Source organism: Sinohyriopsis cumingii, chromosome 12 (assembly GCF_028554795.1).
Source record: "Sinohyriopsis cumingii isolate HCF-2022 chromosome 12, ASM2855479v2, whole genome shotgun sequence".
In the NCBI taxonomy this organism is placed as follows: Eukaryota; Metazoa; Mollusca; class Bivalvia; order Unionida; family Unionidae; genus Sinohyriopsis; species Sinohyriopsis cumingii.
Window position 1 is genome coordinate 27,279,270 of NC_142972.1, and position 18,691 is coordinate 27,297,960.

The 18,691-nt window shown below is 32.1% G+C and overlaps 1 protein-coding gene across 6 annotated transcripts in view; it reads right to left on the reverse strand.

The window, feature by feature from the left end:
- The window catches only part of LOC149786144 (serum paraoxonase/arylesterase 2-like), a 53,621-nt gene extending 36,295 nt beyond the window's left edge, over positions 1 to 17,326 (reverse strand). For 2 of the 6 annotated variants that reach the window (XM_089976495.1, XM_089976488.1), the window contains exons 1-3: positions 17,132 to 17,326; positions 8,730 to 8,810; positions 3,685 to 3,755 (exon numbers count right to left, since the gene is read on the reverse strand). In XM_089976495.1, the coding sequence (XP_089832621.1) occupies positions 3,685 to 3,755; positions 8,730 to 8,794 (136 nt within the window). In that variant the 5' untranslated portion in view covers positions 8,795 to 8,810; positions 17,132 to 17,326. The remainder of the gene's footprint in view (positions 1 to 3,684; positions 3,756 to 8,729; positions 8,811 to 17,131) is intronic. The other 4 variants (XM_089976493.1, XM_089976489.1, XM_089976490.1 and 1 more) reach the window with 4 other exon arrangements.
- Positions 17,327 to 18,691: the final 1,365 nt, after the last annotated feature.

The window sequence follows — 18,691 nt, forward strand, 5'->3', positions numbered from 1 at the left end:
CATACTGGCCCTACTGTATGTTAGATTAGTATCGTGTTCATTGAGACTATCATGATAAGAAGTCTTTTGGTGAAAATGCCATGAAATTAATGCCATCCATTTAAGCACAACAATAAACATGATTTAGTAATCACATCTGAGGTCAGATCAGCACCATTTTCATTTAGTACCTAACAGACATAAGTCTTTTAGTAAATACACCATGTAGATATGACCATTCAATCCTGAGGCATATTGAAAACAAGGTTTTCAAGATGGCCAAAATGGGAAGGAATGCACTCCCCAATCTGAATTACAGTCAAAATATCTAACATGAGGTGGGAAAGGTCTGAGGAAACTTGGACTAAATCCCACATGAACTTATTGTACTGCATTGATAAATAAATAGATATATATTATGATTGGGTAAGCAGATGGAAGGAATACTACAATGAATTAGATAGGCAGCTACTAGTATTTGGTTTAAGCTGTATGCAACTGACAGTAACACTGGCACTTCATATACTTGTTAAGTTATTATCAGTAAAAGCTGAAACTGTTCATTTTGAAATAATATCCACTAACTTATTTAGTTTTCCTTGTGAACCCATTCAAATTAAACAAAATGCAACTGGACAAATCTTAACAGCAAGTGAAGTTTTTAAAAAAACAAAGGCATGCTTTTTATTGGCAGAATTTACTTGAGGATTTATGTTCTAAAATTGTGAATACTGACTCCAAAGATCTGAACAACAATGGATCAAGACAATATATTTAAAAGGAAATGTTTTTAGTCTTTACATCTTAACAGAATTTCTTTGCATATTTTTGGCAGAAAAAAATCTGTTATATGTGATATGTCCAAATATTCTTTTTGAGGTTGCACACCATATTGCACTTAAAGTGAAAGTAGCTTTTGCATGTTTAAGCCATCACTAAAATGGAGAAGCAGCATGGAGCTGGTGTTACACAAGAATACCTTCAAAAGTAATATACTACAAAAATGTTTCAATAATTTGGTATTCAATATTCAATTTAGAAAATGAATCAGTACACAGCTCCTGTGTACACAATGTGTGACCACATGCAACTACTTTTTCTGCAAATGGTTAGTCGTTCTGAGTGATGGAGGTCAATGGCTGAGTAAGATAAACATGTCCACATCAATCTGGTTAAGAATGAGACATCAGATTTATGAAAACAATGTTGTAAACAATTTTCCATGAATCCACAGTTTATCATGGCTTCTATATTAATAAGTCCTCCTCCAAAGATACTTAAAATTTATATATATATATATATATATATATATATATATATATATATATATATATATATATATATATATATACACACACACACCTCTCCCTCGATAACTTGCGCTCGTCGGGGTCCAAAAACATCTATCGCACTATAAGTGAGGTGCAAGTTATTGAGGAACCTATAAAAAAGCCTAAATCAATAAAGGGATCGATGTAAAGGCAAATGGGGGTGGGTGGGTTGGCAGGTTATAGTGTTGAATTCTCAATTTATAATCATGCTGAGATTAACTGTGAATAAATATCTCTTCATAACGATGTACTTTATCTTTTCCTCATAGAGCAACATTAATTTCAGGATAAATTACAGTATATTGAGGAGATCATCAAAAACATTATTCCACAAGGTTTCCGTTCGCTTAACACGTGTACCACTTCACACATTGTGTACTAAGTCACTAATTTGTGTGTTGAATTGGATACATGATAATACTTGCCATTCGTGACACGCTTGACAAATATACAATGCTGTCGAGCATTTCTGTGCACTTAAGGTTTCTGTCTCCAATACTGAAGCAAAACGCATACCGAATTCGATTGATTGATGAAAATAACATACAACAATGCTTACCATTTGAAATGAGGCAATTGTCACCAGAATATTCTGTTCAAAATAATATTATTTTTGGATACAGGGGATACCACCCCCTTGTTTTCCTGACTCGCGATATGTTGGCCTATTCTACACACAACATGGAAAAGATGTAATATTTATCAATCAGGCAATAGAAATGAAATACATTACTTTGGTCTGTTTCTGTCAGCAGTTCAGTTGAGTAATTAGGTTAGGTTTATAGCTAGTTTTACAAAATTCAAGGTAAAAATGCCAATAAATGGCAAGAGATATTAAGCAAACTAAACCAATCTTGTAGAAAAGCTAGTAAAGTTCAACGTTTTGAAAAAAAAGAAGCTATTATATGGATGAGAAGCAACAATGAATAGGATGTAATGTTTTGACAATGTCTTATTGATGGTGAAAAAATTACTAAAGAATTTAGAAACAGACTATATGCTGGCGAATTTCTTGAGAATTAATGTTGTTGCGGCAAGTTGACATGTTGGGTAGCAGACGATTTTGTACGTCTGGGACAACTTCTTGCAAAATTGGAAACTTGGATTAAAATGCAGTATTGTTTTATGGTATACATTTCCCTCTTCTGTATAATGTATTTATTTATATGATTCTAAAAGATACATAGTAAACTGGATTTCTGGGTTACCTGTTCAAAAAGGTCATGGAATGGGTCTTCATATTGACATTTAGAAATCACATTTTCATATGCATTTAGAGTCGAAATGCGGGATATTTTTGTACACTTTATGCATATCACTTTCCTTAATTAAAGTACAATCGTTCTTTCTTGATACAAAATTTTTTTGGGAAAAAAAATAACATGTGATTCAATGTTTACTGAAATGATGTATCGTTGCACAGAATTACCCGACGTGCAGAATAAGCCGACATGGTGGTAACTTCACATTTTGAAGAACATCAGTTAATTTTTTTGTGTTACTCCTTGATTTCTCTGCTCAGATTTGCATGCCTTTGAATTTTTTCTTTGTACCTCCCTTGCTTGATTTGATACAAAAGACATATTCAATGTGATAAAACAACACAGGTCTCTTTTAATTGATTTTTTAATGCAACAAACACTTCCCATGTTGTTGATCAAAACAAAGCCGTCATGTAATTAGGTTCTCACAGAAGTGCTCACGGGTTTCGATGTGCCGGTCCATTGACTCTTTTCATGTTTTCAAAGAACAGAATATGTTGTGATTATAATGTTTACACTGAAACGGAATTAAAGGATTAGAATGTGACTTTCACATAGCAAGACATTTAACTGGTGTTTATTTCATTCTATGATGTCACCTGTTAGCATTTACCAGAAGTTTTCATTGATCGCTATTTCACCAGGCTGTTTATTTACAGTGTATTGACAACTATTTATCATTAAAAAAACTTACATAATATATGATATGTTATTTAGAAAATTTCACAATATGGATCCTATCTTTACAGGCATTAATCACCATTTTCAATGATAAAACGAGCAATGTATCAAAGTTTAATTTACCAATTCTTATCGAAATTTTTTCACATTCAGCATATTTTAAAGATATTTAAAATATATATTCTTTGGAAAAAATCGGGAGCCATGCCGGACACCACATTATAAGCGGGATCTCGAGTTATGCAGGCAAGAGTTATCGAAGGTGTGGTGTGTGTGTGTGTGTATATATATATATATATATATATATATATATATATATATATATATATATATATATATATTCCCTTTCTAATCATAAATTGTTTTTGCAAGCACAGTGTAACAAAGAAGATCTATAAGCACCACCAGTTTCTAAGCAATAAAATTCTTACCTTCATAAAGTGTCCTACATGGCCCTGGGGCATGGTGGTATTTCACATCCTTGTAGTAACCCAAGAAATACCTGTAAAAGTGATGGCAATACTTATGAATAACATGGGCAGCATTTGGAAATAAATTCTTACTTGTGTCCACAGTTTTGGAATGAAATCCACATTAAAAGAGAAACTACCAGAGAACTGGGTAGCAGTGCAACAAAAATCAAATGATGTTTTATTTTCAATTCATTTTTTTTATCCACCTGCTCCACCCCACCCCCCTGCTTCAGTGGCCTAGTGGTTAGAGTGTCCGCCTTGGATACAGGAGGTCATGGGTTTGATCCCCAGCAGAGTCATAGTAAAGACTTATAAAAATGGTACTAACAGCTGCCTCGCTTGGCACTCAGCATTAAGAAGTAAGTGTTAGGACTGGTCGGCCTGGTGTCAGGATAATGTGACTGGGTGGGACCTCATGCTACATGTCTGCAGCATGTTGTCCCAGTGCTTGACATCATTATAACTGCCACAATGTAGACATTGTAGCGATACAACTGAAAAATTGTTAAAGCTACATTAAAAATCAAAATCACCCCCTCCACTTCCTATCTTTATAAATACTTGAACTGTTTCAATGTAAAACATAACCTCATTCTTCCCTGCTTTGATCTCCACAAAGATGTTTGAGTCTCTTTAAGTCCCTAAGGGTAAGGACTGTCCCATCAGGATGTACTTGCTGGGTATGTACAGTTGTCTTTTCATACACAGTTATAGGGTGGGGCACTTGATGGTTTTCAACCCATGATCCCAGAGCTAATTGGGTGGGTAGGACCCTGGTGCCAAAATCAGCCACATATATAATTTTGTCTTTCATGCCCAACAAGTGTATATGTTGTTATAGAGTTGGGATTTCAATTTTCCGTTAAAACCCATGAACTACTTCCTGAAGGCTGGCAAAACCATAGTACATGTACTGTATATATGGACCATATCAAAATATCCTGAGCTTCTTTGGAATAACTATATTAATTATATAACTAGAGACATTTTTAGTAGAAAACTACATGTAGTAGCCAGTTATCATTCCAGAAAATTAAGATAGGACAGTGGGTGCACCCCATTGCCACATTACACTGGCATCACTACATTACACTAGTAACACCATATTACACTGGCATTACCACATCACACTGGCATCTTTACATTACAATGGCATCACCACATTATACTGGCATCACCACATTATACTGGCATAACCACCTTACATTGGCATCACCACCTTACATAACATAAATGCATTACACCAGAATTAAGATATTAATCTGGCTTCACCCCACTACACTGGCATCACCACATTACATTGGCATCACCCCACTACACTGACATCACCACATTATATTGGCATCACATTACACTGGTATCACCACATTACATGGCATCACCACATTACAATGGCACCAGTAAACTACACTGGCATCACCATGTTACACGTGGCATCACCACATTACACTGGCACCAACACAATACAATGGTATCAAAACATTACATTGGCATCACCACATTACATTGGCATAACCAAATTACATTCGCATAAATGCATTACACTGGCATCACCACATTACACTGGCATCACCACATTACATTAGCATCACAACATTATATTAGCATAAATGCATTACACTGACATCACCACATTACACTGGCATCACCATCTTACACTGGCACAAACACATATGTGTGACAATGATGATATGAAGTCAGATCTAATCATGTATGCAGTTGAATAATTTTAAATAATCAAAAATTGAAGTATATTTTCATTTACCAAAATAATCGAAGATATAATTTATCAATATTTAGACATTCTTTTTCCTGGCTGCAGTCTTTCATGCAAAATGCAGCAAGAAATCTTGATACTTAATTCTGAGTAAATTTGAAATCATTCTGTTTTGTCCATATACTGATATTCTTTTCCATCTCTTCAAACTGAACAGCTTTACTTTTAAATGGAACCTCTGCTAAAGTTTTAAAATAATGACTGTAAATCAAAGATATAATCTTTCTTGTTGTGCCTACAGAAGTAACACTAGAAAATTTCTCGTTTGGGATTAAGCCTACATAGGCAATACAATATTGTTATGTATATTAATTTAGTGTGTGTACCTAAATTTCATTATATCAGTCGCTGATGTTTGTAAAAAAAAGGATTTTTTCCCTATTTGATTTTTGTAATGATTCTAATAAGTAAACAAGATATTTAATAAACATTAATTTCAAGGCCTAAGCTTAATAAATTAATAGATTAGAAGGTTCTGGCAGCAAACTTATTTACAGTTTGGTGTAATTTTTCATTAGTCTGAGTGGATATTCCAAAACACTCTATTGTAACAAAAGTCAAGATAAATATGTATATAAAGGATCTGGCAAACAATTATTCATTCCTGTTTTATGATCAGTCTGTGGAATCATTTATAGCTGTGTTCAGATATAATTTTGATAGGAACTGTATTTTTATTTTTGAAAAAACTCAATCATTTTAATGGAAAATTATACCAAACAGTAAACAAGTTTGCTTCCAGAACCTTCGAAGGTCAAAAGACCATAACAATATGTTTACAAAGTACCATTATCTTAAAGTACAATCTACATGAATAAAAGTTAGCTATCAAAACATTTTGTTTACAAATGATCATTAGCTTAAACTACAACAAACAATTATGGATAAATGTTAAGCCCACAACACAGACATATATAACATAGGATTGAATTGTAACTTATTAAAATTACCTACTTCTTTCTTCTTCCTGCTTCTAATGTTTTTCTTTTTAAAACATCCCCAATATTTTAAAATACTGCAGTCTGTGGGAGTTTTAAAAAAACAGCAAAGGCAACACAGAAACTTGGTTACCGTAACATGCATTTCTTATACCATGTTCGGAAAATATGAATGTGTGTGTATGTATTTGTGTAATATGGATTTTTAACATAGCTTTAACAATTTTTCAGCCATATCACTATGATGTCTGCAGTGTGACAGCTTATAGTGATGTCTAGCACTGGGACACCAGGCCGACCAGTCCTAACACTAACCTCCTAATGCTGAGCGCCAAGCGAGGCAGCTGTTAGTACCATTTTTGTAAGTCTTTGGTATGACTCGGCCAGGGATCAAACCCAAGACCTCCCGCATCCGAGGCATATGCTCTAACGACTAAGCCACTGGAGCGGTTGGAAAATATGAATGAAATGGACAACTATACAGAATGAAATTTTTCACTGAGAAATAGATATAAGGAAAATCTTTGATATTTAATAACACTGAAGAAAAATCTAATAAATGAGATGTGTAAATATGGTAATTTTTGCATTAATTTTATATGAAACAGTTCCAAGACAACAGATGGGATTCTTCAATGTGAAACTACTTGTCAAAGATTCATTCTATTTTGATACTACATACATAGTGGACCAGTATAAGTTGAAAATAAATGGTGCCATATATCATTTTTAAAAAAACAACAGGCTCTATCAATGTGACTGTTGGATGTTATATGACTGAAAAATGTTAGAGGAATGGGATTTTGTTAAACTTAAAAACATGTTGCATGGGACTGTCATTAGGGGATAAACCATGGCAGTTTGAGGATACTATAACAGTCATCATTTGTGGACTTTGCGACTATTCACGAAAGTTACTACAGACATGTAGAATAGTTAAAGTGAATGTCATGCATTACTAATTTATCAATTTCTTTTGTGTCTATACTCTTATATTAATTACTAATCCACATGGATTTATTCAATTTGTGACAAAAAAATTAACTGCAGATCCAGGTAAATAGAAAAAATAAATGTATGTTAAATAAATTAAATATGTCCATTTTTCATACATTCTTCTGTAATTATCGCATGTAATATATAGATTGCTCTTTCTATGCTCAGATCATGCTTTTACATTTATATTAGTAACAAATTATGCTTATACCATCTTGGGGGTTGGCATGTGTGAACCAACAAAGCAGTTCTGGTTCACATTTAATACAATTGCTCTTTGATTGGGTACTCGGGTAACCAATCGTTAGGACTGACGGGTAACTGGTAGAAATTTCCCCAAATTTTGACATCTCTAGTGGGAGGACAGGGTGTGTAAATACTGGTATGAGAGAGCAGAGCTTCCGAATTCCAAAGTCTGAGTATAATAGTTGTCTAAGGGTTTGGGGCCTATGACCATACAGATAAACATAACTAAAAAACATAAACAATAGTTTGAATGACCTTGACCTTGCATGAGGGTCAGTGGGAAGCAGGGGTGCATGGATATAAAAGGGAAGTGCTGACTGATTCTACAGTCCAAGTATGAGAGCTAGTTTGGAATGTATCACCATAGAGAAGAACCATATCTGAAAACTTAAATGATCTGAATGGGAAGAGTTTCTTGATTTTACAATCCAAATATGTCAGCTAACCCTCACACGTTTTGACCATATAGAAAAACTTTAGCCAAAACATAAGATTTTCAAATAATCATGACCTTGCCTGAAGGTTATAAGGAGGGTAATAGTGCATGGATATTAAAGGACAGAACTTCCTGATTCTACAGTCCAAGGAGCTATCCCTCCCAGCATTTGTGGCTTACGGCCTTCAGAAAATATTGGCCAATACTTCACTCAATGTTGTCGCTGCCACCAATGCAGCTGATGACCTAGGGTTTGTTGATGCTAAAACTGGTAAGACAAAATTTGAGGGGCCCAGAGTGGCCGAGTGGTCTAAAGCACTCACCATTACAGATCACTGCCATCTCACCTCTGTCTGCGTGGGTCAGAATCACGGGTTTGGCCTATGTTGGTATGTGAGAAAGCTTGCCAGTAGCTTCTCGTGGGCTGTTGGTTCTTTCCGGGGTTTTCCTGGATTCTTCCTCCATCATAAATACTGGCCACCATGTATAGCCTATCTTGTGCTGAAAATGGCGTTAAACCCTACAACAACAACAACAACAAAATTTGAGTTGAGTACATGTTAATAATTAGTAATTCTGTTAATTAAACTGAGTTAAGATATGAACTTACCACAGTCTGATCAGATACTGGATGAGAACAGCCAATAGAATGAAGAGGATAATTTTTCCATACATCTTTCTACGTCATATACTAAAGAAAACAGAAACATTTAATTTAAAATGCTCTAGATGACAAGAAAAAATAAACCAAAACATGCTTAATGGCAATGTAAGTACATAATTAACCAAAACATATTTAAAAGCAAGTATATAATAAACCAAAACATGTTTAAATGCAAGCTAAGATTGTAATAAGCCATTAGGAAGATGTATTAAGGTATTTTGAGTATTTAATTTGCATAGTTTGTTAGTTAAGTTTTTAGTTTTTTTAATTAAATTATATGCTATGGATAATTGTATTTTGGACATGACCTTGTCCAAAATCAAGTTCCTCTTTTTACCTGACCTGAATCTTTGATTTTTTAAATTCTGTGAACATCTGTTACATAGCTAATATTTTCTCTAGGAGTATGGGTTTACTATTAGGATTATTATCTCAGCCTGAATCAAGGACATTGTGTTCACCATGTTCTTTATTTTAATTTTAGTAACAGACCTTTTCATTATAACAAAGATTTTATCCAGTAAACATTTGTTACCTTTAAGAATGAAATTTTCCATTAGGTAATACTTTTTAAAAAAGAAAATGCTAATTGTGACATGTGGTCAAGTAGAGGACTATATAATCTTGTTTACTGGAAAAATTATTTATTCATGCTAAAATATCTTGAGGCAGAATCATTGTTGTGTCCAGTATTACATTTGGGCTGGAATTTATTTATTCAAATTATTTATTCACTGGAAATACATAGTTCTTGTCAAAGAAAATAATATTCTTGGACATAGAGACTTGGATTTATAGTGATATTCAAATAAGAATCTATTCTTGGATTGCATTATTATGACCAAACTAAAGACTGCTTACACACCACCAAGACATGAACAATCACAGTCACATCAACACCTTCAGCGTTGGATTTATTTCCGGAATATCACTAAATTTTATTCAGAACTTTAGTCATTAGAATTGTGTTCAAAATTCTAAGATTATTTGGGATTTAATTCGCAATGCCATAAGTTCCTTATTTTATCATTTTCACTTTGTATTCTAGAGAAATAAATTATTTGTTGAATTTTATAAAGCTTGTTGCTTCTAAATCTGTTCTATACTTCTTTTAAGACAACAGAGTTGTAATAATGGATGCATCTATCTTTCCTTATACTGTGTTCATGAATACTATTTACCTACTTGTATTTGTTTGATTTGTAATTCAGTGTACATTTAGCTATTGATAATAAAGGTGATTACATAAAATGTAGATAATATGCTCAACAAAATACAGGGCTCTCAATGGAATTTCAGGATTAGGATTTCTGATCTCTTTACTCATGGATCTCAGAAGTCCCCAGCCTATTTCTGAGAGTCTCTGGCATAAAATTCAAGAGTTCCTAACTTCCAAAAGGATAGAAAGGAAAAAGAAAAGCACATGGTCGCTATTTAAATAAAATCAGAATAGCCATCACACTAAAAGGAAAATGAATTACCATCATTAAATGAAAGAAAAATGGAATTTAAAAAATATAACACAATGTAAATGTGCAAAAATATAAAATAATTCAAAATAAATATGTTAATTAGTAAAGAGTGTTAAATGCCTTATGAGTTGACCCTAAGGAATAAAGGTGGGATATAACATGGGTTCTTTAGAAAAAAAATGAACTAATCTTGGTACACGTATTGTACCTAAATACATGTAACCTGAGACTACTAATTGTTGTCAAGATGAATTTACACAAGCTTTAAGTACTGATATTCAAATATCACCAATCAAATGGAACTTTTGCCTACTGATGTATTTTTTCTTTTCTTGTTGGCATTAGCATTATTTTCACCACAAATCTGTTTCCTGAAAAATGAAAACATATTCTGCCAACTTGTTTTCATAAGTCAACATATTTTTCTGCACGTTTAAAACATCTCTGATGATACTGTAGTACTCTGTGGAAATCCTGCTTACTTAACAAGCAATTATTATCATAATTATTATTATTATTATTATTATTGGATATCAATGGTCTGACAATACTGTCCAAATTGAACTCTGGGAAAGCTTTGATTACATTCATGATTTATATTCACATGATCGACAATTTAGTTTAAACACTGTTAGTTATAACAAAATAGAACATCATCTGTTGGTCAATTAATCGCAGGTGCTTCCACTCAATAGAATGTGGTTTCTTTGAACTACATCTATGCTGCCTTCAGAGGGGCAGCCCTTTCTACATTTATAATGATTTTTTTTGCTGTTGCTGTTGAAGGGTTTAATGCCATTTTTCAGCACATGATAGGCTATACATGGCGGCCAGTATTAATGGTGGAGGAAGAACCTGGGAAAACCCCTGAAAGAACCACCAACCCATGAGAAGCTACTGGCAAGCTTTCTCACATACCCACATAGGTTGAATCCAAGACTCAAACCCACGCAGAAAGAGGTGAGATGGCAGTGATCCGTAACAGAAAGCGCTCTAGACCACTCGGCCACTCGGGGCCCCCCAATTATAATAAGGATTAACTATTACTTAGTCGTTAAGCCTGTTTACTTAAGTCTAGCCTTCAGCAGACTGGCCATGGCTGACCAGAATATGAAATGAAGGAGTGTCCTGGGGTTAAATGAGGTACATCAAAGAGACATGTAACAGTGAGAAACAGCACATCCTTCAAGAATGTCATGTATATTTGACCCAGAAGCTTGGGTCCCTGAGAGCCCTGGAAATGTTAGTTTATTTTTTGTATTGAGTGTTGATGCAAAAACTATTCAATTGTAAGATAGGGTTACTAACTAAATTAGACTGTTAACTTTCTTTGTCTGAGACTACTAAGGAATATTTACGCTTGCAAGGATTATCAATAGATAAAACTGTGCCTTAATATGTAAAATATATGAACCCTCATGTTTTTCACTGCTTTTTACGTGGTGCACTGTATAGCTCATGTAACATACTATTAATGAACGACATAATATAAAGAAATACAGGCAGTTTATTCTCCTTTATATAAGTATAAATGATTAGATGTGTATAATTGATTTAATATCTACAACTTATTGAATATGTATAATTGATTAAAAGGTATAATTGATTTAATAGATACAATTTACTGAATATGTATAATTGATTAAAAAGGTATAATTGATTTAATAGGTACAATTTACTGAATATGTATAACTGATGAGATAGGTATAATTGATTTAATAGGTACAATTTATTGAATATGTAAATTGATTAAATAGGTATAATTGATTTAATAGGTACAATTTATTGAATATATATAATTGATTAAAAAGGTATTATTGATTTAATAGGTAGTTTATTAAATATGTATAATTGATTTAATAGGTACAATTTATTGAATATGTATAATTGATTAAATAGGTATAATTGATTTAATATGTATAATTGATTAGATAGATGTGTATAATTGGTTAAATATATATAACTGATTGCATGTGCATAATTGATTATATATCTATAATTGATTAAATAGGTATGATGTATGATTGATTCAATATGTATAATTGATTACATGTGTATAATTGATTACATGTGCATAATTGATTAAATAGGTATAACTGATTACATGTGTATAACTGATTAAATATGTATAATTGATTACATGTGTATAACTGATTAAATATGTATAATTGATTACATGTGTATAACTGATTTAAAATGTATAATTGATTACATGTGTATAACTGATTAAATATGTATAATTGATTACATGTGTATAACTGATTTAAAATGTATAATTGATTACATGTGTATAACTGATTAAATATGTATAATTGATTACATGTGTATAACTGATTAAATATGTATAATTGATTACATGTGTATAACTGATTTAAAATGTATAATTGATTACATGTGTATAACTGATTAAATATGTATAATTGATTACATGTGTATAACTGATTAAATATGTATAATTGATTACATGTGTATAACTGATTTAAAATGTATAATTGATTACATGTGTATAACTGATTAAATATGTATAATTGATTACATGTGTATAACTGATTAAATATGTATAATTGATTACATGTGTATAACTGATTAAATATGTATAATTGATTACATGTGTATAACTGATTTAAAATGTATAATTGATTACATGTGTATAACTGATTAAATATGTATAATTGATTACATGTGTATAATTGATTAAATATGTATAATTGATTACATGTGTATAACTGATTAAATATGTATAATTGATTACATGTGTATAACTGATTTAAAATGTATAATTGATTACATGTGTATAACTGATTAAATATGTATAATTGATTACATGTGTATAACTGATTAAATATGTATAATTGATTACATGTGTATAACTGATTTAAAATGTATAATTGATTACATGTGTATAACTGATTAAATATGTATAATTGATTACATGTGTATAACTGATTAAATATGTATAATTGATTACATGTGTATAACTGATTAAATATGTATAATTGATTACATGTGTATAATTGATTTAAAATGTATAATTGATTACATGTGTATAATTGATTAAATATGTATAATTGATTACATGTGTATAATTGATTAAATATGTATAATTGATTACATGTGTATAACTGATTTAAAATGTATAATTGATTACATGTGTATAACTGATTAAATATGTATAATTGATTACATGTGTATAATTGATTTAAAATGTATAATTGATTACATGTGTATAATTGATTAAATATGTATAATTGATTACATGTGTATAATTGATTAAATATGTATAATTGATTACATGTGTATAACTGATTTAAAATGTATAATTGATTACATGTGTATAATTGATTAAATATGTATAATTGATTACATGTGTATAACTGATTAAATATGTATAATTGATTACATGTGTATAATTGATTAAATATGTATAATTGATTACATGTGTATAACTGATTAAATATGTATAACTGATTACATGTGTATAACTGATTCAATATGTAAAATTGATTACATGTGTATAACTGATTAAATATGTATAATTGATTACATGTGTATAACTGATTAAATATGTATAATTGATTACATGTGTATAATTGATTAAATATGTATAATTGATTACATGTGTATAACTGATTAAATATGTAAAATTGATTACATGTGTATAACTGATTAAATATGTATAATTGATTACATGTGTATAACTGATTAAATATGTATAATTGATTACATGTGTACAACTGATTAAATATGTATAATTGATTAAATAATGACAATTTCACAATTTATGGAGCACATAAATAATCGTAGAATTAGAACATTTTAGGTATTAGAGTATCCAAACTGTGAATCCATTATGTTTCCCTTAAAAGATGTTTTAATCTTGGAACCAACCATTCCATTTCAGCATTGGAAAATTTCTCAAAATAATGCAAATTCATTCCTAGTTGGTTCCATTTATAGGCCACCTTCCTCCAAAGCAATTTGGTGTAACTTTTTGAAACAAATGGAAAATGTTCTTGCGCAAAAGAAAGAAACATATATTTGGTGATATAAATAAGGACCTTCTCAATACTCAAATAAGGAACAACTGGATGGAATTTATTGAATCATTAGGCCTAGTCAAGCTGATAAATGAGCCAACAAGGGTAGCAGAAAAATCAAGTAGTACTCTTATTGATCACATTTATACCAACCTACCAGATAATGTGGCTTGTGTTAATGTACCGAATGTTGGTCTTAGTGACCACTACTTTTTTACATGAAAGGTTAAATGCAAGAGAGAGAGAAATAAGAAAAATACACACAACACTATCACATACAGGTCATTCAAAATTTTTAATGATGAACAATTTCTCAATGACCTATATAAAGTTCCATGGAATATGATCCAACATTTGGATGACTGATGAAGCTCTGAGGGTGTGGACTGATTTATTTATGGATGTAGTCTCTAAGCATGCACCACTAAAAGTACATCAAGTAAAGAATGAAATACAACCTAATTGGCTTACTACTGAAATCCCAGACATTATGAAAACACGAGACCAATTCAAGGCTATGGGAAACCATGCACAATATAAAGTATGGAGAAATAAAATAACAAGTATGATTAAAAAAGCTTAAATTTTTTTTATTATGAATCATTTCTTGAAAACAAAAAGAAGAAATCAAACACCATAAGAAAAGTCTTCAATGAACTCACCGGAGGAACACACAAAGATCAGACAAATAAAATTCACTCACTTCTGGTAAATGACACCATAGTCACTGATGACACTGACATTGCAAATGTTTTCAATGATTTTTTCACCAACATTACCACAAATTTAAAAGAACCAGTGATAAAAAAAACAACTTTAATGAACTGAAAAGTTCTGCAGCAGCAAAATTTCCAAGGAGGCATGTTTCTCTATCCCACCAGTATCAAAAAACTTAGTTAAAAAATGTCTTGATACCAAGAAAGCTACAGTACTTGATCAGACTGGTCCACGACTCATTAAATCTTCTGCCTCTTCTATTTTAGATAGCACAATATTCATAATCAATTTAGGTATCGTAACCTCATCTGTCCCCAAAATATGGAAAACTGCAAAAGTAACTCCTATTTACAAATCTGGTTCTAAGGATGATGCTGATAACTAATGACCAATCTCAATACTACCAACTTGTCAAAATTAATTGAAAAACATGTCCATGACTCATTCATGTCATGTTACACCCTAATCGATCAGGCTTTAGACAGAAACATTCATGTGAGACTGCCCTGATCTCCCTAACTGACAAATGGCTTCAAGCACTTGACCAAGGTAGAATAATAAGATCTATATTTGTAGATTTCAGGAAAGCTTTTAACAGGTTGATCATGAAATCCTTTTGAAGAAACTGAAAATTTACCAATGCGATGAAAGCACAATTAGATGGTTTACTTCATACTTAAGTGGGAGAACACAACATGTTTATATAAATAATGTTCTGTCTGAACCTGGAACAATCAGATATGGAATACCACAAGGATCAATTCTAGGTCCATTACTATTTATTTTCTTTAGTAATGACCCACCACTTTTACTAAGGGATTCATCTATAGATCTCTTTGCAGATGACACAACATTGTCAGACATCCAAAACACAAAGCATGAACTCTAAATTTCTTTACAGAATGCCCTAAACAAACTGGACAACTGGTGCGCATGCAATGGCATGGTCGGTAAATACTGGTAAAACTAAATATTACTTATCTCAATATAGCAAAAAAGGACAAATCATGACTGCGATGAACTATGTCTGACATGGAAGGATACAAATCTGCAAATGGTCTGTCATGATAGACTACTTGGTGTTCTGGTAGATACTAACCTATTATGGACTGAACATATTAAACATATCGGTAAAAAAAAAGTCAATTCAAGCTTATGGCTTTTCAATAGGATAAGACATTTTCTTTCTGAAAGGCACAGAAAACTATTTTATAACAGTTACATACAACCCTTTTGGACTACTGTAATACAGTATGGGGTAATTCAAATGATAAAAACATAGCAAAGCTGGAGCATCTTCAAAAAAGAGCATTTGGGCTTATATCAATCCAGAAAGAAAGGAAGGAAAATTTAGCTGGTAAGTTAATAATATTACCTATTAAAGACCGAATCCATTTGAGAAAAGCCAAATTAATGTACAGGATATCCAATAATAGTGCTCTTGAATATTTACAATCACTATTCCAGTAAAGGTTACCTGGCAATGCTCCACACCTGTGATCCATGTCTACCAAAGAGTATAAAATTCCCAAACCAAATAATTCTTTTTAAAAACGTTTCCAGTACTCTGAACTTTGTTCTGGAATAGTATCCCAATTGAGATTAGAAATGCCCACTCTATTTCCTTCTTCCTAACCAGTATATCCAATGACTTTAGAAATGCTGATAAAATAAATTTCTTCGTATGAGGGCCTTAAGACAGATTAGTTCTTTGCTAATCGTATTACCTTCTTTAAATCAAGTCATTATTATTATTAGTATTATTAGTATTGTCAAGAATGGGGTTAGACCAACAAGTAGGTCTAGAGTGCGGTAGAATTTTCTTTACAACAATTTTTTTTTTACCGCGAGGCATTTTTAAATTACTATAATACTTTTATTCTTTACACAAATTTTAAGCAAGACATTTTTTGTCCAGCTCTTCTGAGATTTGAGGGTTAAAAATCTTTTTCAAAACTATAATCCCTCCCAATCCCGTTTAATAATCGGTCCCCATGGCCATCGCGTTCACAAGAGATGTCAAGCCAACTTATTTATTACACGTGCATGTAAAATTATGTTTGTTTGGGTTTACTTTCTTACACAGATTTCGGATTCATTTTCATTAAGACGGCTAAAATACCTTCCGAAATAAATATATCTGGCACTTCACCTTGTTTAGGAAATAAAACTTATCTCACACTAGTCCTACAATGTAAGACGTATCACATCTTATTTATGTTTTTAAGTGCTACGTACCATACGCCCAAAACATAAATATCATCGTCCAGATCTTACACGTAGGACTAGTCTCACACGTACTTTGTACAGACGGACGGAAAGCATCTCCTAAGTGAAGAGTACTAACGAACATCACGCACAGATAAGAAGTGCTAGACGCGAGCTTGCTGAATAAAAAACAAAAGAAGCAATAATCTGAAGGAAAACTATCGTATGATAGACAGGGTCCTGTGTCACTGTCAGAACGGGTCATGGGGGTAATTTTGCCCTCGGTATGTATTTTTGTTTTCCTTCAGATTATTGCTTCTTTTTTTTTCAACATCACGCTCGCGTCAAGCATCTGCAGAAAAGCTGCATCTTCGCTAGCCAAGGTTCCGATATCATAACCCTATATATCTATCGGAACCTTCGCTCGCGAAGATGCGAAAACCTCTGACACGGGTCAGATGAGAACAAAGAAAGACGCCATCATTGATTCAAATATATTTATCAATTTATAAAAATGAGTGGGCATAGAGGGTGAACATTTGCTGGAACGTCATTTTGAAAGACAAAAAAGCTTCCTACGAAAATGAAAACAAAAGGTCCATAACGCCAAACCAAAGCCTCTTACTCACCGAGAGTTTCTCTAATTGGATTAGTTTCATCTCTTTTTTTTTCTTCTTCTTTTTTGTTACTTTATCGCTGTCGTTTGTTTTTCCAAAATTTGCATGCGCGTTTTCGTTTACCGCGGTACGTTTCACTGAACTCGCACCCTCACTGCTGCTATAATTAAATCATTATTATATCAACCAAATATTTTATCAAGACATACACAATATCTTGTTCTGGGATCGTGTAAATGTATTGTTATAAATCCGTGCAGAGTAATTTGTACTTTTGAGAAAAAGAATTTAAATCTAATCATGTCCATATCTCCACTACACCAAGTTTAATAAATGTTTCTCAAAGTATGTGTATCAACTCCATTTAACACAACTAAAATATTACAGTTAGCTCTGATCACTTTAGGTACTTGTGTATATTGCTGAGTAACATAAATCGCATCAGTATTTGTATATCTGCCTCGAGAAAATATTCTTGCTGGATTTGTTTGTTTATCTAACATTATATCATCATATACTACTAAATTATTAATAAATCCATCAAGGTCATCTACAGATGGGGCTTCATCAATATCGGTGATAATATTAATAAAATCATTACCATCTTCATCCAACAATTTTGCATTTTCATTAAAATCTTTGAGTACGTCATAACATCTCTAATCGTCAACTGACGGAACTACTAAATACAATTTATCCCTTTTGAGCCATCTCATTATCAAATTAGGCAGTAATTGTGTTTTACCAGACCCAGATGGACCTATTATTATCATTTTGATAGAATTCGGTAATGCTGAAATATATTTTACTGGCTCTTGTTTTCGTGTCATTGAGAAATCAATGACATACTTGTTGTA